This window comes from Symphodus melops, assembly GCF_947650265.1.
Source record: "Symphodus melops genome assembly, chromosome: 4".
Lineage (NCBI taxonomy): Eukaryota > Metazoa > Chordata > Actinopteri > Labriformes > Labridae > Symphodus > Symphodus melops.
The window spans coordinates 6,119,110-6,142,062 of NC_136694.1; the positions used below are offsets into that span (position 1 = coordinate 6,119,110).

General features: G+C 38.9%; 1 protein-coding gene across 4 annotated transcripts in view; it reads right to left on the reverse strand.

Annotated features, from left to right (window-relative positions):
* The window catches only part of LOC306822440 (contactin-4-like), a 166,711-nt gene extending 143,990 nt beyond the window's left edge, over window positions 1-22,721 (reverse strand). For all 4 annotated transcript variants that reach the window (XM_079341490.1, XM_079341488.1, XM_079341489.1 and 1 more), the window contains exons 1-2: window positions 22,196-22,721; window positions 10,421-10,555 (exon numbers count right to left, since the gene is read on the reverse strand). In XM_079341490.1, coding sequence (XP_079197616.1) covers window positions 10,421-10,475 — 55 coding nt within the window. In that variant the 5' untranslated portion in view covers window positions 10,476-10,555; window positions 22,196-22,721. The remainder of the gene's footprint in view (window positions 1-10,420; window positions 10,556-22,195) is intronic.
* Window positions 22,722-22,953: the final 232 nt, after the last annotated feature.

Genomic DNA, 22,953 nt, shown 5'->3' on the forward strand with positions numbered 1-22,953 from the left:
GGATTAAAGTTTATAACAAGGATTTAGTTTCGGAGACGGCTCAGTGCTCTTTTTTCCATTTCTACATGTAGTCGATGTTTTCAGCATCGCAAATAAAGTCCATTCATCTACACTGGGTTGAGTTGGACTCCTGAGGTTGGGTCCAACTAAGTGCCTCATGAGGACCCCAGTTCAGCAAGTCAATGTAATGAAACATATAGTTTTACTTAATATTAATTGTCTCATATTTATGGATTGGTTTTGTGGAAGTCTGATTATATTGCAAAAATGTAAACTAGACCATGACCATTGTTGCTTTTACTGCAGTGGGTCTTTTTTAGTCAACCTACTGAAACAACCTGTGTAGAGATTGCCATGTTAAGGACTAGTGACAGTTCTCTGTAAATATCAAAAAATGTGTAGTTTATCCACACTGCTAAAGCATTCCCTCTCTCCAGCTCCCCTCCAGCAAACAGTAGTGCTAATTTTAGCTTCCGACACAGAATACAACACAAAGAACAAATTGTTTCATATCGAGAAATCTGTCTCACCAAACATTGCAAACAACTACTGGGCGAAACTAAGGTCATCAACTGCAGGCTATATGAGTCCTTGTGGTTTTGGAAGCAATTGTTGGCTTGCTAATGTGGATGATTGTAAGTTCTGTATGTTATGGAGCACATTCTTTTCCCTGTGCGAAAGCGCTATGAAACTATTCAATATTCTCTGCATCGCCTACTACTCAATATATACTCAACAAAAATATAAACGCAACACTTTTGTTTTTGCTCCCATTTGTCATGAGATGGACTCAAAGATCTAAAATTCATTCCAGATACACAATATTACCATTTCTCTCAAACATTGTTCATAAATCTGTCTAAATGTGTGATAGTGAGCACTTTTGCTTTGCTGAGACAATCCATCCCACCTCACAGGTGTGCCACATCAAGATGCTCATCAGACACCATGATTAGTGCATAGGTGTACCTTAGACTGTCCACAATAAAAGGCCACCCTGAAATGTGCAGTTTTTGCTTTATTGAGGGTCTGGGGACTCAGAACCAGTCAGTATCTGGTGTGACCACCATTTGCCTCATGCAGTGCAACACATCTTCTTCGCATAGAGTTTATCAGATTGTCAATTGTGGCCTGTGGAATGTTGGTCCACTCCTCTTCAATGGCTGTGCGAAGTTGCTGGATATTAGTGGGAACTGGTACGCGCTGTCGTATACGCCGGTCAAGCACATCCCAAACATGCTCAATGGGTGACATGTCCGGTGAGTATGCTGGCCATGCAAGAACTGGGACATTTTCAGCTTCCAAGAATTGTGTACAGATCCTTGCAACATGGGGCCGTGCATTATCTTGCTGAAACATGAGGTGATGTTCATGGATGTATGGCACAACAATGGGCCTCAGGATCTCATCACGGTATCTCTGTGCATTCAAAATGCCATCAATAAAATGCACCTGTGTTCTTCGTCCATAACAGATGCCTGCCCATACCATAACCCCACCACCACCATGGGCCACTCGATCCACAACATTGACATCAGCAAAGCGCTCACCCACACGACGCCACACACGCTGTCTGCCATCTGCCCTGAACAATGTAAACCGAGATTCATCCGTGAAGAGAACACCTCTCCAACGTGCCAGACGCCATCGAATGTGAGCATTTGCCCACTCAAGTCTGTTACGGCGACGATCTGGAGTCAGGTTAAGACCCCGATGAGGACGACGAGCATGCAGTTGAGCTTCCCTGAGACGGTTTCTGACAGTTTGTGCAGAAATTCTTTGGTTATGCAAACCAATTGTTTCAGCAGCTGTCTGAGTAGCTGGTCTCAGACGATCTTGGAGGTGAACCTGCTGGATGTGGAGGTCCTGGGCTGGTGTGGTTACACGTGGTCTGCGGTTGTGAGGCCGGTTGGATGTACTGCCATATTCTCTGAAACGCCTTTGGAGACGGCTTATGGTGGAGAAATGAACATTCAATGCCCGAGCAACAGATCTGGTTGACATTCCTGCTGTCAGCATGCCAATTGCACGCTCCCTCAATGCTTGCGCCATCTGTGGCATTTTGCTGTGAGACAAAACTGCACATTTCAGAGTGGCCTTTTATTGTGGGCAGTATAAGGTACACCTGTGCACTAATCATGGTGTCTGATGAGCATCTTGATGTGGCACACCTGTGAGGTGGGATGGATTGTCTCAGCAAAGCAAAAGTGCTCACTATCACACATTTAGACAGATTTATGAACAATGTTTGAGAGAAATGGTAATATTGTGTATCTGGAATGAATTTTAGATCTTTGAGTCCATCTCATGACAAATGGGAGCAAAAACAAAAGTGTTGCGTTTATATTTTTGTTGAGTGTATATACTGTGGAGCCTCTTTATATTAATGGTTTATTACATTGGTACCTTACTTGTGTCTTCTTCCATTTTGTGCATATACTAAAATGCTCTAACGGAATTCCTGTAATGCACCTGCTGCACAACTATCTCATTTGGGATGGATAAAGCTCCAGCTCATCTTATCTTATCCGTTACATTCATTGTACAGCTTTGGAAAGCGTTTAATGTCTTTATCTTTGACACTTTTTTTATTTGTATTCACAGACTAAAGCTTTTTAAAAAAACCACTACATCTTGAGTTTCAAACATGCAATTGCTCCTAAGAATATGTAGGTTTTCTTCTTATTTCTGTAGATGAATGAACCTGCAAAATACTGGCCATTGTTTATTTAGTTGTTGCCTCAGCAAAGACTCAGCCTGGTCTCCATAGAACAATGCCTGTGAATGTCACAGATATGAGATATATATCAGTGGATACTCTTACTCTAGCGGAAGAGATGCTTATGAAGTGATTTGGTGTGCACACACACATATACACACACAGACACACACACCTTCCTTAGCAGCTACTCTGGAATATAGTACGAGAGTAGCTTAATAGCAGGCAGCATGAACAAATTTGATCATACAGGGCAGTTCTCAGGGGAGATAAAGCATGGACATAAATCATGTAACACTGGAAAAAAAAGTGTGCACTGCAAACAATCCCCTGGTGAATAATACTCTAAACAAAAAAAACCCCAACAACCTTTGTGATGTCTTTATTATCCTCCCGATGAATATTCAAATAAATACGTAAAAATAAAATTAATATTTCATGCGGAATACAGAGGAAGCTTTGTGTGATTAGCATACTTGTTTGTATCAGCAGTAAGCTGCAGGCAGTTATCTTTACATATTAAATATTAAAAAGGCTGACATCGTTAATCATTTATTCTAACTAATTTAGATATGATCCGTTTAAGAGCTCCCTTTGTTCATCACTTGGTTAGTATCACACCTTGGGTACGTTTTCTGTTCCATGATTGCTATAAACGTGGCATTGCCTGCCTAAATCATTGCAAAACCAGTTTTAATACATATATACAGTTCTTGTTATTGAGAGAATGTTTCCTGTTTGTACGTATAGACTGAGCTATAAATCTATGTATACTATATCTATAATGCATAATACAGCGAACTGATTTAAAGGCAGCAGCAATAGGATTGATTTCTTTGTAAACATTCACTGTGGTCCCTTCTCTCCTGCTCAACTATTCCAGTATCTTCCTCTGAGTGTGTCTTTGCTCATGGTTTTGCACATGACAGCTTCATGTTTTTTAAAGTTGTTTGCATGCTGCTGCTTTTGGCTGGGGACTACATAATCACTGCTCAAAGGCTTACACCCAAAAACGTCAGACAGACAAAAAATATGAGCAGAGACCAAGATCATGGCAATAATTTGTTTAAATTTAATATATATATAATAATTTATCTATTTATAGGGATATTGCTTCTCAGGTGCATTACAAATGGTCTTTTTTTATCAAGAGCAGAGCATAGGAAAGAAAGTTTAGTTTTTATTTAGCTGAACCAAGTACGTTCCTTGGCTCCATTGAAAGAAAGATTACTAATGCAAGAACTAAATCGCCAAACAAATACAGCCATTGCTTAAAGGTACTTTCTAAAAAAAGAGTGACGTCAAACTCCCTCTGAGTCTGTTGTTCTCAGCTCTCCGTTCATGTTTTTTCATGTGAACTTTTCCCTCTCTAACCCCTTAAATCCACCAAATCCGTGTGCATGACGGCTCCTTGCACCCTTGTCCGTCCTCACCCACCGGCTGCGTTCTCTGTCCGCAGCACGGTCAGCACAGCCTATCAGCTGAGTGCAGAAACAAAGGAAACAGATTCACTCGCAACAGCGTGAGATAATACGATGTATGATGTATAAAACTCTATATAATCCTTTTTGACACATGAACAAACATGTAAATGGATCATTTTCAGAACTGTCAAACTGAGTGTTTTACTCTGAAAATAAACCAGATGTTTTAATTATGTTGTATTGGCGTCTGACTTCCCGTTCTGCTTGTTCTTTTCTGTGCTAAAAGGACGTGTCATGCTCCTGCATCTGGCAAAAATAGAAGCCTTGCGTATCTGCCCTGGAGGGCTCTGGACCGCAGGAGCTGAGACGCAACACAGCGAAACCCAGTCGAAGCACACACATTGAATAAAGTAAAACCTATAAACGCAGCTATTGGAACAGAGCGGAGACGGACCGAACACGTATCTGGTGGAATTGAGCAGTAACCGTTACCTCTGCCACCACTTGGTGTAAAAGAGACGACTTTTCCTATAAAGGAACGCTGTGTGAAGCGTGAAGAGTGGGAGAGTCGCTTTACCGATTGAAGCTTGGGCTGCATTTCAGAGCTGAGATCAGTTCTACCAGCGGCTGCTGCTCAGAGCACAGAGAAAGAGGACAAGGAGCTCGGGAGAGGCGATGCGCTGAGGGAGTCTGTTGTCAAGACTGGTGTTAAAGTGCTTCATGTACTGGATAAAAAGTCACATTATACCTTTAAATTATCCCTTAAAAGCTCAATACACTAAATTCAGGGTTATGCATTGCCAGCAGCAATAACACCAATGTCAAGCTGTACAGTGGATTCAGTCTACTAAATGAAGTTCAGTTAACCTCATAGCGTCAGCAACATTTTTTCCCTTCATGATGTAACTCTGTTTGTTACGGGTGAGGGTGTGGAATCAATCAATCAATCAATCAATCTTTATTTATATAGCGTCAATTCATAACAGGCGTTATCTCAAGACACTTTACAAAAGCAGGTGGAAGAGAGTTAGTATCTGGCAGTGGCAGAGGTCAGAATCCAGTGCACAGAGTCAACCTGCTAAGTGGCTGGAGTGGCATGGGCTGGCTCAGTGCAACTTTGTTTGTAGTTCATTCACAGAGCCAGGGCTTCGTGCAAACAGTCTGTTTTCAACACAGAGAGCAGACAGCTATGAGACATTGAGGAGATGTTCCTCGAATTTGATTAAAAAAAAAAGGACAACCTTTATATTTTTCACAGAAAATCCTGAAACATTGAAAATGGCTTGTTTCTGTTGCAGTTGCTGTCAGAAACAAGAAAGCTTCATCTCGTTGTTGCCCATGGGAGCCAGTGTTTTCCAGTCTTCTTGTGAACAAACAGGTAGCTTATTTAAATCTGTAATTGGATTTTTAAATTCTACCAGCACATTTGCTATTATCAAGCTTTTTCATCAACATTTGTGCATTAAAAACAAATCAACTTATGACACCCCGGGCTGAGGAGTGTTAATAAAGCTTCAATAAAAGTGAACAATGCCTTTTCCTCTGACTTAAAGATTCTCCTTACCTGCAAGCACTTAAGGCATGCTTGTCCAACACACTATACTTCAAATCATTAAGAGCTCTGTCATCAAAAACCAACTGAGTTTGCTTCACAATGTAAGTAATGAAAGTGTGAACGTACAATATTTCTGTTGTCTCGCTGGTTAAAGGCAGGGTAGGTAATTTTTATAAACTAGCATGATTTTGAAAGTAGTATCCTCTCCGTTCTCTGTCTTTACCCACCCCCTCCCCACTGTGCTCCCTCAAAAGCCACGCTCCTCTCTTACATGCACTAGCACGATTGGTCCAGAAACAGATTACAGCTCATGCTTTTTAGTGTGAGATCATGCACGCATGGGTTAGAGAGACTTGATTGGTTTATAAAATGTGTACCGAGTGCCAGCATTGGTTGAAGTTTTTACGTGTTTCCAACTGCTACAGATGACAGATTGTTTTAATCTCTTTTTCAGGGCACATGAGTTATTAATTACTGTCAGGACATAAAGACAATATCAACAAAAATCTTAAACAGTGTATCTGGAGAAAATTACCTACCCAACCTTTAAATCTCTGAATAACAGTGGAAAACCAGAATTTCCCTCAAAGGTTCATAAAGAATGTAAAAAAAAAGAAGAAGAAGAGAGAAACCTACCCTGCCTTTAATGTGCAAAAAAAAAACACAATTCCACGACTTTCATTTCCAGCTCAGCCAAAGACATATTAGACTTAAAGAGAAGCTACTCTATAAAGAATACACATCCTTCATATGCTGTTTCAGCCAAATGTTCATGACTTGTATATCAGAGTTTTAAATATTAGTCTAAAAAAATGACCCTTTCACCGCTCTGCTTCAAGGACACTCTCAGCGGATCTCTGAGAGCACACTCTGCTCTCACTCTTGTCTCTTATTTAAAAAATGTAGGAAGTGTGTCCTCATTAACCCCTCCTACTCACAGGATGTAAATTTGCAACCTGCTCTATCTCTTACATCAAAGCCCTCTGGACACAATTGCAGAGGTCTGGATTAAATATGTACCTGATCTGAACTTCTACGAAGGAACATGTGCTTAAAGGAATCAAAAAGCTTCTTCTTGAAGCGTAGGCAGTAACTAAATGTCTGAACTGTCTCTGTGATGCCAGTTCAGAATCTCTGGGGATTGTGTTCAAATGTAGGATGAATGTGTAACAAGCCATTACATCCAGTAGTTACTTTCAGTGAAGGAAGTTTTGACATCTGCTGGACTGATTCTTGGAGCAAATGTTAATATTCTGAAGAGCTAACACACTCAGGCAAAGAGTTTCAGCTGATCCACTCTAAACTAGTTCATTTAGATTGGTAGTGTTATCCTTCTAGTTTTTATTCACTGCATTTCTTTGTAGGAGTTTTTTAAAAAATCAGCAATTCATGAGGTCTAGATTAGTTTATCTACCAGCTCCACAGTGCGTTCTGTCAGTGCCATAGTTTTGCTCTGTCTGACGGTGTGACCTGTGCCACTGGGTCTGTCGAATGTGAGTTCAGCAGAGCGCAGCCATCAGGAGTTGTAAACAATGTTTCACAAGATCACGCAGGAATAAATAGAAAAACTGTCAAACAACATTTTTCTTTGTCTTTCTGAATATTTGCAGACAACAAGATGGAATACATATTATACAGGAATCTTTTTTTTTTAATTGCTAAATTGAATGGATGCTCTGTGCGTGTCCTTGTTTTGACTTTCTGGCTCGGTAGTTGTTTTTTTGTTTAGCTAGATGTGTGCTTGCAAAGGGCTCCGTCAAAAATAGACTCTTGCATATTTGAGCAAAGCGGGCTGACGCGGCCGGAATGCTCTGGAGAAGGTCAGCGACATGTGACGTGAAAACAGAAACATTGACTTGAGTGGCAAAATGGCGATGCAGAGCACAGACCAATACAAGAGCGGACTATGCTGAGATTGGTCGAGATTAGCTGCGGTCACAACAAGAACAGGCAAGTAAAGATGCCACGGATAGTTTCAAAACAAAAAAAATGCTCAGAAAAACAGGTTTCAGAATAGTGAGTTGATGGTTCCATTTTATAATGTAGTGAACATGACAGTTATTAGTTTGGCTCTCATGAATATGCATATGTGATGGTCAGTTAGTCGTCATTATGTTTTCTTGTGTTTAATGTTCACTTCCTGTTTTATTTTGTTATCTGCTGCTGATTTCTAGTCTGACTTTCTGCCATTGTTCTGCTTTCCAGATTTATTTCCCTTGTGTTTGCTTGCCCAGTTTTGACCTTTGATTAGATGTTTGGATTTTGTGGATTTGCCCTTGTTGGATTTTTCTGCCCTCGCTTACTGCCTCCCTGTGTATGACCTACGAACGTTTAAGTAAAGAATTTTTTCTTACAAAACTGTATTTTTGTGTCCCGGGCTTTCCTCTGCATCTGAGTGTGGTTTTGAATTGTTACATGCAGCCGTGATTGTTCAATTTACCTTGTCATGAAATATCATCTCGTCTCTGCATCTTCCAAATTTCTAATATCAGCATTTTCAGGAGACAAAGTTTTCTGATGAGCTCAAGTTCAATTAAAATGGACAATTCTCTCCTGTGATCATGAGGGACTGTTAACCATAGGACAGGCAGTGACATGCATATGCTTGACCACAAGGCCAATGCAATACAGATCAAGGCTCCCTTTAATAAATCTGATGATCTAATTTGCAGAAGAGGACAAGGGTTCACAGCAGGCCTAATGTGTGCTGAGTAATGAGAACAAGGGTTTCACCAGAACACAGACCTCATCAATAGAGTCTTTTCTTCATCTTGATTCGCATAAAACCTGTTGATTAAACACTGAGTGATTCAGCTGATGCTCTCCGTTGACCTCTCCTATTTGTAAAGGAGACAAATTAAAGTCCTCCATCAAAATGTGATCAATGCCAGAGAGGCCGTAGCTGAAATGGCACCGGGGTATAATGAAGCTATAATTCAACTTTACTGCGCTGTAATTTAATGACGGACATTTGAGAAGCGCCAGGAAGGACTTATGTCTAACTCATGGCTTCTTTTTTTTGTATCAGTAAATTGAACCTAAATTATCATCTTTCACAGCATTTTTTATGACAAGCATTATCTCAAGCAGCTCAAATCTTTCAAGTTTCATTAACAATATTTATTTTTTCATCCAATAATCGTCCAATTAACTTAATCCCTGATTGATCGACTTAATGACATGTGACTGAATTGGCAACAAAGCTTGCCAATTAAGACTCTGAAACACCAAGAAGTCAACAAAGAACTGGTGGCGATGAGGGGAGACTGTGGTGTTGAATCAGGACTCCTGTGTTTTGACTAAAAAGTTGACCATGAACACACCTCAAACAGCCAACCACCAGGTATGTTCTGTGCATGTGTGAGAGGAAATAACTTTCCGTGCAAGCAGGTGGTTATGTTAAGTGTTATGATAAGAGAAGACCATTTTCACTCGTAATATAGGTCATATCAATCAAGATAGGTCTTTTATATGACAAAGAGGCGACTTATCAGGACAAACTGCACTAAATGGGTGAAAGCACAGATACTACAGCGACATGCACAAGGGGCTTTACCGAACCTGTGTCAAGAGCTGAAGTTAACAGTCAATCAGAGTGATTCCTGACACCAACCGCAATTTAACATGTCGAATTGGCCAAAAAAAGGCGACGGAGTTGGACACAACACAAAGACTAGGTCGACTAGAGGTGTGTCAGGGCCTTCAGAGTCTTTCGGGGGGCAAATCATTTCTGTTTCCAGATTCTACATAGAGATGTGGAATTTGTACTCAGGGTCTGGATTTTCATCATTGGAAGTGTTCCTGCCTCCATTTGTAGTATTTTTGTAGTCCAAGCTGTATAGACAATTCAAAAGTCCATATAAAACAGAAGCAGGTGGAAAACAATCCATGCTTATGACATACCAGCTTCAATCTGTAGTATTCTGACTAATATTTATTTTTCCCAAAGTGCAGCTTACAACTAAATAAATATATAAGCTATTGACATTTGAATTTAAACAGTGAACATTAAACAGTAAAATGATTCCATTGTTACTCACTCATTCATTACAGAATTGGTGTGGTCTGAAAGGTAGGCATAAACATAATGTTTACTTTGTAGAAGCCTCTAATAAAAAATATTGCACTACAACACTACAGTACTTGAGGTCGGCACCAACCTTTAAAGCTTCTGTGAAGGAATGCACCGATTTTATAACATGAATAAATTATTGGGCTAGTGGAATATTTAATCCATTAATTTGTATTCACTTCATGTTTATATTGTGATTCTTTGGTGAGAATCGCAATAATTGCTGTGGCATCATGACTGTTCTTCACTTCAAACTCAGCTATTTATGATTGGAGAAATTTAGTGAAAGTGAATAATTTAATCGCTGCTTTGAAACACTCTCATTTACATACAGGACAAAGCAACTAACCTTTTCTGAGTGCCACAAACCACACTAAGGCTCAGCCTAAATGCACAGTTGCCAGGGAAAAAAGTATTCATCAGCCAGCGGGCTTACCTTGACAATATCTGCGTGGTGAATAAATTGCTACATTCTCATTATTTAACCTCAATGGAAGGGAACATGTTTGCTAATGGCTTATCTACTCAAGGTTGCTGCTCTCTAAACTAGGCTTTCATACTGTCACCTGCCCCAAATACATATGAATAAGGCCTCAGACTTCACAAAGCAGCTTTGGCATGCATCAAAAGTTCCTAATAAGACACTTTACCTGCAAGGCACCCCATAAGTGACTGCAGCACCAGCAGTTTCCATAGCAACATCATCTTCAATTTTGTTGGGTCAAAGTTGTCTCACATCCAATCACGAGTATGGGATCCGATTTGCACGTTTCCCGCTTCCCAATCTGTAGAAAAAGAAAAGGTGAGATGATTATTGTGGTAAGGTTCTTCTAGGCAGCACCTGTGTTGTATTGTGCTGCATGGTCATATGATGTGGCGTGGAACACAAGAGGAGAGCAGGATTGTGTAGCGAAGAGCCCTGTGATAGCATACTTAATGAACTGCATGTTGACTAATTGACAAAATACAGGACTTTATGTTATATTCAATCAACCACCATTTTAAGTTTTTACAACAAAGCATTTAATTCCCTTTGTAGTCATCAAATGCACAAGGCATTTGCCTGGAAGCCTCAGAAAAAGTAGAGTTTCACTTTTTGTTAAAGGTGAGCAAACATTCATACATACATCTACGTCCATATCCGCAGCAGCTCTAGGAACATTTCTTTTAGGTCTATATAAAAGTAAAGGAATCCATATAATTTCAAAACTGTTTAAAGCCTAGTACATTTCAAGTTAATTAAAGTGCAAAGCACTTAAAAAAGTGCTTTTCCCAAATGCAGGATGTTCCTCGAGTGTAAAACTGTGGAATATCACAACGTGAGCATTTCTAAGCCTCTCACACCTCATTGAAGGGGAACACTGAAGGCATGAATGAAGGGTTGTATAAGGAAAAAGGGTTGCCTGAAAATACTTTAACTTCTCAGAAGAATGCTTTATACATTGTTTTTAGGAAAATGAAACACGCATTAGTGAACTATGTTGCTGTGCCACTTGCTGTTGTATTCTTTTCATCTTTTACTGGCACTTTGAATAGAAACTGCATGTTGTTGTTCTCAGATTAAGATACTTGAAACTGAATAAATGTAATTTGGTTAAATTGGTATCTATGAAATGTAAAATTGTAAAAGATCCTGTAAAAATAATGTAAAAATGATTTCTTACAGAATGTGTACAGGACTGGTGGAAAATTCCCATAGCAGCACCATTGTTGTCTTTCACTATATGAATTACAGCTTCAAAGCTGAAAAACAATATTTGCACAAAAAGTCCAGCGCTGTACCCAAACTCACTCATTCATTCACTATTCCCTGCCCTGCGGTCTCTGTAGTGGACTGTGAGTGAACAAAAAACACTCACTGTCTCACTGGATGCTGATAATGACATCATGGTTGACACAAAATCAAATGTATAATTTTAAAGAACTAATAAATAACAACAACTTATTGAATGAATTTCCAGGATTAAAAATATTACATTGATATTTGTTTTAATAAAACAATCAAATACATATAATACATATAACATATAGTATTTTCAATATAGTATGAAGCATATTTTCACACAACAACCTAATGGTGCATACATATGGTCATATCATGGTCTCATTGCACAAGGAAACACAAACATTCCCACCACATTCTGTTTCTATTTATCAAAACAGATTCTAGATGTTGGTGAGAATGCAAATATCTTCTTTTTTTCTTTATCTTAATGTGCTGGTTATACGTCTCTTCTCTGTCCACAATGGATGAGAGCAATCAAACATCACTTCCTGCTCAATAGATCTTTGAATTGCAATGCATGACGGTATATCAATCAATCGATTTATAATGCTGGTTAGTGGCCATCAATTAAGTATTATTTTTGCAATGCATTGTGTGATACAATGAGCCAACTATGTAGAAGACAATGATTTAAATGTATTGTTATACAGCGCTATAGAATGCAAGTAGCAGGAGATGATGGAAACAACTCAGGCTATCTGCAGCTTCTTGCTGGATGATGATGAAGTACTGTATCTTTTTTGTAGCAAAACTGGGCTGCATTCAAACAAATAAGAGTTAACATCAATATGTTTTTTCAGTGGGTTTTTGTATGACTTACAGGGATTGTTAGATAGTTCTAACTAAGGGATGGGGTGATTTCTTTTATTTTATTTCATCTGTTTTAATTCCCTTGAGGTCACTGAGAATTACACCCCTGATTTATGTAGTCCATGGGTTTAACTGATAGAGTTCAAATCTGTCCACATATTAGCTTGGCAGGCTTGGTTAATTTGGCCTGCTGTAATCAGTCAATGTGAACAGCAAAAATGAGTGAATAGACCTCACGGAATCCATGCATTATCGGAAGCAAGATGGTTTATTGCGTATACTCATAGTGTCCCTCGCAATGCACATAGCAACTGTCTAACTACTGCTTCGTCACTGACTTTTTTGCAACAATATCGCCAGGTGAAATGCATGGTCATAAGAAAATGAAAGATGAGACAAAGAGGGAGATAAAAAAAAAAAGAAAAGTCCAGTGAAGTTCCTCAAAATAAGTGAGATATTCTTCAGTAAGGGATGAGGTTAACCTACACATAGCATTGCTAGGTAAGTAGCCTGGCTAATAATAGTGTGACGAAACTGCCCATAGGCTACACAGTGATCATGTCTCTCTGTGGAAGAATTAAACCATATCATTAATGAGTGCAACAGAGCAATCATATAATATTGAAATAGTCAAACCAAAGACCTGAATTGTTATCCCAGTCTGCTCCATAGAATACTGTAGGTATCACAGTTTACAACACAGCTTCTGCCCAGGATTGCTGCAAACCATTCATGTACTACCATATCACTCTACTAAGCCAAGCTGTATTTCAGTGTTTTTAAGAGACCCCTGATGGAGCACAGTAGTTTTGATACATGTTAATTATTATTATTTCCATGCTGAATGTCTGTAAAGAAAGTTGAGTTAGTTGGACATGAGTTTAAACTTTCTATCTAGCCTACAAACTACTGTTTCATTGTCGGTATCTTTTCTTGTAAAGAGACCTGTTAATCAAACTGCATCCAGAGACATTTCCATCCTCAATCGCTAATTAACTAAGAGGTTGCAAACAACTCATATTTGCTCATTGGTCTGGCAACTTTGCTAACACAATGTACATATAACACTGTTTTCTCAGGCCAACCATTCACGTTTGATGTCACTGTTGGGATATCTGGTCAAAATGTGGTTGTTGAGTAATGCAGGATGCATTTGGGTGAAGTGAAGAAGTGCATATGTATTCGGTTTGCCAGCAACTCCAAGAAAGACTACAGAAAGAGTTAAGAAATGTCAGAGGAAGCCGAAAAAGTATGTTCTGAGAATTCAAGAATTAAGAAGTGAAATCTATCTTTTGCACAACTCTTCCAGGAAACAAGCAACATTAAAGCCTCCTGGGTAAAGAATAGTTTTGGAGTTAGGGCGTGTTCTACACAATCCTCTCCAAAATTTAAGCTAGTTGTAGTTTTATGCTTGTTGAGAACCATCCTGCTGTGGTTCAGTAGTGACAGCACAAAGAAGAAGTGGAACAAAACCACTGAATAACACACGCCCTAAACTGTTTGAGTAGGTCATATTGTCATTCATCTAAAAATTCCCTATACCTTAAAGCTCTCTTTCCTGTCTTCACCTACAAAGTCAAGACCTATTATCATACGTCATATATTAGGTAGTTACAGTCTGTCTTCAATTGTGCCAGACTGTGCTCTACTCTTAAAAGGAATTTTTTACACACATTAAAAGTCTTCTGTATCATTAGGCAGCACCAAGCTCTGTGCCTGTTTTTGTTTGCCATGTTGAAACCCTGTCAGGTTGGAAAATCCCATTAGAGGGCACGGCACACACTCGTAGAACTAAAGTTACCCTTTTTTCATTCTTTTTCTCCAGCGTGTAAATGTCTGCTTTTACAGTATCAGAGTCTTGCTTCGACACCTCCACCCCTTTTAACTCGACCTGATAAAGCATCCAGCAGCTAAAGATAACACAATGTTGAGAGCTTCACAAACTTGCTCTTGCCTATTACTGCTGTAATGTATTTAGTTACGTGATGCCAGGAAAATGGAAGTTGATAAACGTTCAGGCCACACAGAGCATATCTAGCTGTGCCATATTAACAAAAGTTCTGACTAGATTTACAGTTTTTACTAAAGCTTGTTATGTCATTACAATGACAAACTGCTCTGTCGTAATAAACAATAATAAACAACTAATATCTTAAGACACCATTCACTTCTTGTCATACTTATCATCTCTAATTCTGTGCCGCAGTTCCATTATTTTCAGTTCGCTTAATAAATTGTGGTTATAAGGGGAGTTATTAAAAAATAGATTAAGTCATTTGCAATTGATCGGAGATTTCTAACACTGCTGAGTTTCATCAATTATATAGAGTCAACAGCTCAACAGATTTTTCATCTACAAAAAGAGAACAACCACATACACACTGGCCCTAAATATTAACAATTTGCCCGGTTATTCTTCTCATTCTGTACATAGCATTCTGTGAAAAGCTTCGGTGGTGCTGACAATGTAAGAAGTCTATAAAAAAAAAAAAAAAACAATAACAAAAATGTACACATGAACACATGTAGTCTATTCAAGTAACTTCTAAAAGGTTTGGAGCCAAAAAATAGTAAATAGGTCTTAAACTATAGCTTTTTTTATGATCTGTCTTGGATAGTGAGCGATCAACAGTTTTTGTTCTCCTGCAATACAATGTTGGCTTTCCAAAAAACTTGGGGAGGCAGAGAAAACTCCACAATCGATTACAAAAGTAAGTTCCAAGAGGAAACTGATGTCTTTGTGCAGGAGGCGCGGAATCACACCTGGAATTAAATTAGCTTCACAAGAGATAACACGTTTGGTTAATGTGCAGCGCTGGTCCGAGGAGATGCATCGTCCAGTGTTCGATGATGTTAGGGCAGAAAGCCAAACAAGAAGCAGCAGTGATCGAAAGGACAGTTCAGCTTTAATAGAGGTGTATCAGAGGTTTCTGAAGTGAACAGGATGCAGCCACCTTCATGATTCTGATGTGTTTTGACATGTACTGATTGCATTATGTTCGATTTCAACCACAGCGCAGTTACACCGTTAGGGTGAACATATGTATTTAAAATTTAAAAAACTGCCAATTTTCACAGACTGTAGAGGAGGGTTAGGGTTAGAGAACATCATCGAGACCAGCACAAATAAGTACAGTTAATTTCTGACGTAGTTTTACTTAAGAAAAATGGATTACAAGCTTATGTTTTCATAGTGGTCACTACTTTCAGTACTCTCATTATCTGTAAAACACTGAATGATAAATGTCTTAAAAAAAGATATTTAATGGGTCTAATAGTCAATAAAAAGATGGGAGCCAAGAAAATACTGATGATTTGAAAGTTTGAGTTAATTTCTTCATATTTAATTTAATAATTGTGTTTATCTTTTAGGAAACTAATCTACTAATCATTTCAACACCCTTTTCTTTACAAAGAGCAAGTCACCCTCTGTTATCTCATCTATATCAAAACTGAGAATTTAATTAAAATCCCTTGGAGCTGCTGCAGCTCAATACTATCAGATAGAAAAACCTTCTAGGGGAAGATTACTGTAGCTGTGAGTCTAAAATGAAACTGAGAAGTTGTAGATAGAACTGTATGGAGTTGAACCATCATGTTTGAAATCTAATCCATAACTGTGTCCACTGAAGTCTGAATCTCAAACTTCCATGTTTGATAATTATCTTGTATAGTTGAATACAATCAAATCAAGAATGCAGTGTCTCCTGCTTTAGGACACCATGGCTGCACTAAGAATTTACACATTCAGCATTAGAGATTGTTTCTTTCGTTGAACATGGTCATGTTTTTAGTTGTGGTTGATCACTGTATTATTATTTAGTTGTGAAACATCTCTAGTGCTACATAATTAGTCAGGTTATCTCAAGTATTCATTCAAATTTAGGCGAGGTCTTGCATGAGATGAAGTGATAAGCTATGGAAAGAAATGCCTCAGTGAAATTATGAATACATAATGGCGGAGAGGTGAACTCACAACCTTCTCTACATATGGACTGAGTGTCACTGCGTGATGTTCTGGGGAAATTATGTCTTTCTTATCTTTAATTGATTTGCATTTTAATTCATTTCTTAAGATTTAATTTGGGCTTTTTAAATGTTATTTGATAGGACTGTGGATAGAGTAGGAAAGTGGGAGAGAGAGAGAGACATGCAGTAAAATAGCTGTAGGTCGGACTTGAGCATCCTGCTTGGCGCGACCTAACCACTGTCTGCGCCCCTTGAATTTTAAATCTTATTCACTGCTTTGTTGTAAAGCTGAGACAAAAGGCATTATTTTGTTCTCTGTTCATATTGTCCTTGGTTTAAATGGATGATCCAGCTAATTGCTCTTTGATTCAGTGACTACAGAATCTCATTTATCTCAACCACAGATATCAGAAATGGTCTGCTAAACAAACAGTGGCTCCATGGAATGGCTAATTATTTTATTTGAGAAACAAATGAAGTTTTGAATACCTGAGCTCTGCTTTATCTGCAATTCTCTCCAAACTTCTTTCATTTCATCACATGAACACAATGTTTTTTATAGTGGTTGAAATTGTAATTATAGAGTTTTCTTCTCTGGTTATCAAAACAAAAAAAGCCAAACAAAGACTTTAATCAGCAAAAGACTAAACTCATTGGATATAATAGCCATGGTCATCATCATTTTCTCAATTTTATCATAAGTAAACATCCACTGAGTCACTGCAACTCATGACCAGTTTCTTATCAGCCTCGTCTTGGAACTATTCAAAATCTGAAGAGTGTGTGTGTGTGTGTGTGTGTGTGTGTGTTATCTTTGAACAGATAAAGGATAACGTGTATATTAGAGTGCCGAATATGTCAGTGTTCGCGGCATGTGCCACATCTACTGAACCCAAATGCTCGACTCCTACCCGCAGCTCATCCCCCATGCTCTCCTTCAAATATACAGTCTCTTGTCATTAATAAGGGTGAAACAGCCAGAAGACAAGCTTGAAAAAAAAAGAAAATTTGTTTGGTTTTTACCAGCAAATATTTTATACCATGATGTAAATAGAATTGTTAAAATCCTGCAGCTTTAGAGCTCTGGTTTCTTGACTGTGTTGTATTGCTTTATGAGCAAAACTAGCCTTAAAAGAACGGAGTGTATTTACAGCTGGCTAAAACAGGACAAGAAATAATAATCTTCTTGTTGGCCAGATTGATCTGACTGTAAGTTTTGTTGCAGAAAACGGCACTTACTATATATTATGGACCAAACCACATCAACTACAATAAAAGCAGGTTTGTGATCTACCACTATGTGAGTCCAGAACGCTCATCAATTCTTTAGCATGTTTGGTGCAGCGTCAACTTTCAGGCGACTTTCATGTCTAACCGTAATAAGTTCAGAATGAGTCACAAAGGGAGAAAATGCCAGTGAACACACTTTCAAGTTGTACCAAAGACTCAAAATGTAAACATTTAAACTAACTAAGGAGCTGTTTTATGTAAATGAAGGGTTGAGGCTTATAAATATTTGATTATTTTACTTTTACCGTTGTTCTGGACCAGAATTACACTATAAACACAAATCAACATCTCCAATATGTTGATGTGTTTAAACACCAGACTATAATGCTAAAGATAAACAACGTGGCATGTTTTCAGATAAAATCACGTAGTAAGCATTATTGTTGTCCTTGCAATAATTTTCACAAAGAGGAAAAAAAATCTGTGACACTGATCGATGTCTCTCAGGTGGTCAGAGGCAAACAGTTCAGCCTTTCGATAAGCAGAAACAAAAACAAGCAAAATTTCAACATCTAGAAAGCGTGTGACAAAATCCTGAATAAATATGCTGCTACTTTAATTCTAGTGTCGGTAAATGTTGTGTTTAAGGTTCTTTTGTGCTGTCTTTCAGTGTCATTCAATTTTTTAATTCAGATTTAAGGAAAACAAATATTAACCTTTGCAAAAAAAACATTCATAAGTGCTGGTATTGTACTGAATGAGGGAAGATATATGGCTTTCACTCAGCAGCCACACCCAGTGAAGCACTGTGCACGTCCCTGTTAATGTGAGGTGTATAACAAGCAGATGCATGAACGTGGCTTCATCCTGAGAAATCTCAGATAGAAGATGTTTTTGCAGGCCTTATATAAGTTCATTTAATAATGCAGCACTCTCAGCGCTCAGATCCCCCCCTGAAGTTGGTTGCTGTGTGGCGTTGCTCTTATTAAGCACTCAATTAAAGCCATTCCCAAGGAGAGGCAGTGTGCAGCGATGTTTGAATTAGGAAACGTTGTGGGCTCAAACAGTCTGTGAAGACTTACCCCAAACGACCGCGGGTGCCGTGAAACCAAAAGGCCTGGAAATGACAGAGCATCATGAAGCATTGCTAAAGCAGAAAAAGGTCTCTAATATGATTGGATTACAAATAAGGGGTTTATGGAACCAATGAGACTAGATAAATAGAGCAGGGAATGAAGCTGTCTCAATGAGCCGCCTTGGATCTTTTTTCCGCCACTTTAATCTAAATATTAAAGATGAACACAGAAAAGGGAATAGGTAGACAAAACAGAGAAGCTCTACTATATTATTTTCAAGTGTGCTTATCCCTGACAGTTGTGTGCTCCCTATTCACAGCAGTGTACACACAATCGCTTTGAATGGTGAAGATGGGATGTATTTGTGAGTCAATAACACTCATCCTTGACCCTCCTTTAACTGAATTAGGCAACAATGTTTCTCTCTCTTATGGAGAGTTATACAGTGGGTGGAAGATTTGTCTGCAGACTCCTGTAGTTTTAAAAAGATTTGTTGCAATGAAAGCCAGTCTGTGCAGTGCGGGTGAAAATCAAACAGAAGTCAAAGAAAAACGGCTCTGAAGAAGTTTTCTTCACAAATTATATTTTGTAACAGATATAGTTCCCAAAAAAGGAAACCGAAATTCACAAACTGGCATTGTGTGATAGATACAATAAATTCTCTACTATTGTGTTTCCTTTTTCCTTCCCTTTAAAGCCACATTTACTGTGATACCTGGATATGGGTTATGGCTTTATCTCCGTGGTTTTTTGAAACTCCTCAGACACCAGCCTGATCACTAGTAACCATACCGTTAGTTTAAGTTCGACAAAGGAATAAAAATATGTTGGGTTTTTTTGTTGGTTTTTTATAGCAACCTGCTTCTTTGGGCATGATTTGTTCACCACTGGCTTGTCAAAGAGCTCTTGATGCCACTTTCAAACTAGTAATGCATGGCATACATCAAGTCACACTGCTCTCCAATAAAGTAAAATCTAGAGCCTGCAGCTTCTTCCTCCATTATGGTGCTGTGGGAACTCTCACAGCGCCGTTTACTTTAAAAATCCTGCAGAGTGAACAGTGGTAAACATCTGACACCTGGCAATTGTTTTTATTTGCTACTTGGTAAGGTGCACACCCACGAACAGTGATTTCAACCTGATCAGCAGCGTAGAAGCAATATTACACACACTTCAGATAAAATATTGCAGATTACAGTATATCTAATGTCGATGGATACTCAACGAGAGGTGATTTCCTACTGGGGAAAATTGCTCCTAACAAGTCAAATGGATTGGGATTTATTTTTGCTCTGCTTTTCTTCATATTAATTATTTATTTTTTAAGAATAACCCACTGTTTGTTTTTGTTTTGTTATTCAATTAATCATTTTGTCAGTTAATAGCATAAATTGCCTCTCACAGTTTCAGTCAAAAATCAGAATCATTAAATCAAAATTTAAGGTGCAGATATATGACAAATACTGTATATTAGACAAATGGCTGAAAAGGCTATTAGGTCAGTATACCTGCAGTTGACTGACCAATCAATTATTGTTATATATCTGAAACCAACTTTTTCAGGCCTTTATTATGAGTTCATTGTGAGAAATACGAACAGCTAGATTGCTTTGTTTAAAGGAAAAAGCAAAACAAGAAAAGACTGTGAACTGATTCACACATCTTTAATTCTTTAATGTTCCTAGTTGTTAGGAACGGAGCAGTGGAAAAGATATTAAGTTCAAAATATAGACAAAGGTGTGGAAAACTATGAAACTTGTTAATAGATACAGCAACAAGTCTCTTTCACCTTCCCTCCATCATAAGCTCCTAGACCGCATTTGTGCAGATTAAACTTCAGACAGGCGTCATGATGTATGTAAGACAAAAGGGAAAAGTAACTAAAGAAAGTTCACAGATATTAAGAGTATGTGTACTCTGTCTCTTCCTTACACTTCCCGTGCTAGCTTTCCTGGAGAGACATGAAATAAAAATGACCTGGATGACACATTTCTTTGATACTCCCAGAGGAAACGCGCAATAAATTTTTCATGCCACGCCTCTAAATGCACCTTTCCCGAGATACTTTTAATGTCACTTCTGTGCATCATCACTTCCGTCTGGCTTGTTTGCTTGTAGGATGTCTGCTACCATTAAAGGCCTATTTCCCGGTGATGTTGCATCTGGACTGCATCGCGGATACCATTAGATGCCAGCCAACACAGGGTTAATTTCGCTCTACTTTGTAACCTCATACATTAAACATCTGTGTATGTAAAGTTTGGATTGTAATGGTTGTTAAATGAGTTGCACAATCTGCTCTCCACTCCCAAGACTTTAATTCAGCCATTTTAAAATCCTTAAATATTTATGCTTGGATCTGAAGAGAGTCTCTTCTCTCTTGTTTCACACTTTTGAGGAGCTATCATATGTTCATGTGAAAAAAAAAATCTCAGCTCCATTATAGTCTTACTAAACCTGAGGTGAAATATTGTCTTTTCCCTTTCCCTATGCAAAATTATTTCAGCTGTGAAGTCTATGTAGCAGATCACACAAACAGCTACAACAGCAGCTCCTCAGTCAGCCATAGATTTATGAATGAACAGTATATAGGGGGCTTATTTGCCAGGTGCTCTCATCACACAGGCACAATTTCACTGACTGTGCCTGCACATGCCAGGTTTACTTTATGTTTCCAAAGTGGAAAAACTCATGAAGGAGTCACTTTCAGTTATGGTGTGAGGGGGCAGTTTGGGCAGAAATTGTCATGTCAGATATGCTTAAATTGCACAGATAGATTCAACATATTAAAGGAGGCTTAGGTGGTGTTTGCTGGCCATCAGACTCCAGGCCCACCATGAACTAAACTGGACTAAATGAGCGACAGATGTAGGGATAAACATCATTCCAGTGGTAGTAAGGTGACATAAAGCCTGAAGAAGTCTGATGTCCATTGGAGCAAAAAACTCAACGAGGAATAGAAACAAGATCACACATTGACTTTTTATTTATTTGGGTTTAAGCTTTTATCCTCACCATACATTGAAGGCTATATGGTATTGTTTATGCTCTAATATTACATTTTAAAGATGTAAACATAGCCTACTGTATGACAGCTCTAGTTCAAGTTTCCCACCGATTTGTTTAGATTTAATCCCTGGATTTCCGGGTCTATACTGATTCCCGTGGCCGCGTTCGGTGGTCATCATCTGCGACAGCAGTTTAATCAGCAAATCTGCAGGGATTATTCATGGGAGGGTCAACGCCAAAGGATTACTAAACATCTGTACTGATCGCAGACACGCTCTCACACACTTGCAGATTACTTTGCTTCCATCGTGGTAGTCAGCAAACGAGATCAGAGGAGGGTGAAATTCAGAGAAGGCAATCCTGAAACTGCAGCCTCTACAGCTGCAAGGTTTGAATCTAATCTATGAAAAGTTAGGATATAGACCGGATTTAATCTGTGCCTGAGTTGATTTGATGAGAGATTAACTTCAGTGGTACTGAAGTATGCTATAAGGGAGGGAATATAGCCTAATGTAAAAACAGTAATTGAAAATGCAAAATCTTACCTGTGCTCTATGTTTCCAGAGAACTCAGTGTCACATTAATCCTTATTATTTCCTAAACCAAATGTTGCACACGGACATCTCTGTCGAGTCGTTGCGATGCTGTCAGCAAAAAACAAATATCCGTGTGACTTGTGCGCAAAGATGCTGCTCTTCCTTTCTTGCAGCGCTACATTCAGCAGCTGTGCTGCGCTTTTCCACTATTGTATCTCCATCTTTGCCTCCTTTGTGTGTGTGCGTGTGTGTAGCACAAGTCGTTGACGGCTTCTGCTGTCTCGCAAGTCGCTTATTGAAAAGTGAAGCCTCGATGTGCTCACTCCCTCCGATGCGTCAAGTGTGTTTCTCTCTCTCTCTCTCTCTCTCTGTCTCTCTCTCTCGCTCTCTCTCTCTCTCTCTTTCCCTCCCTCCTTCTACAAACTAGGCTGGAGCGGAGTGGGACACACACGCGGCAGGCGGAGAGAGACAGAGGCAGAGGGTAGAGGAGGAAGAGAGAGCGCTGTCTTGACTGTCTTGGCTCTCCCAACCCCACGACCAGCCTCCTCACAGCCCCCTCTATCCAAGCGGAACAGACTTCTTCCCTCCTCCTGGTACTGGGCTACTCCTTCCCCTCCTCCTTCTCCTCCTCCTCGTGCAGCTTTTGGGATGTCCAAGCAGTCCTGAATGTTGATAGACCACACAGTCTACCTAACTGTATAGTGAACAGCCTTTGCATTATATATTATAGCCTTTTACAAAATGCACCCATTTGATTTTCTCACATT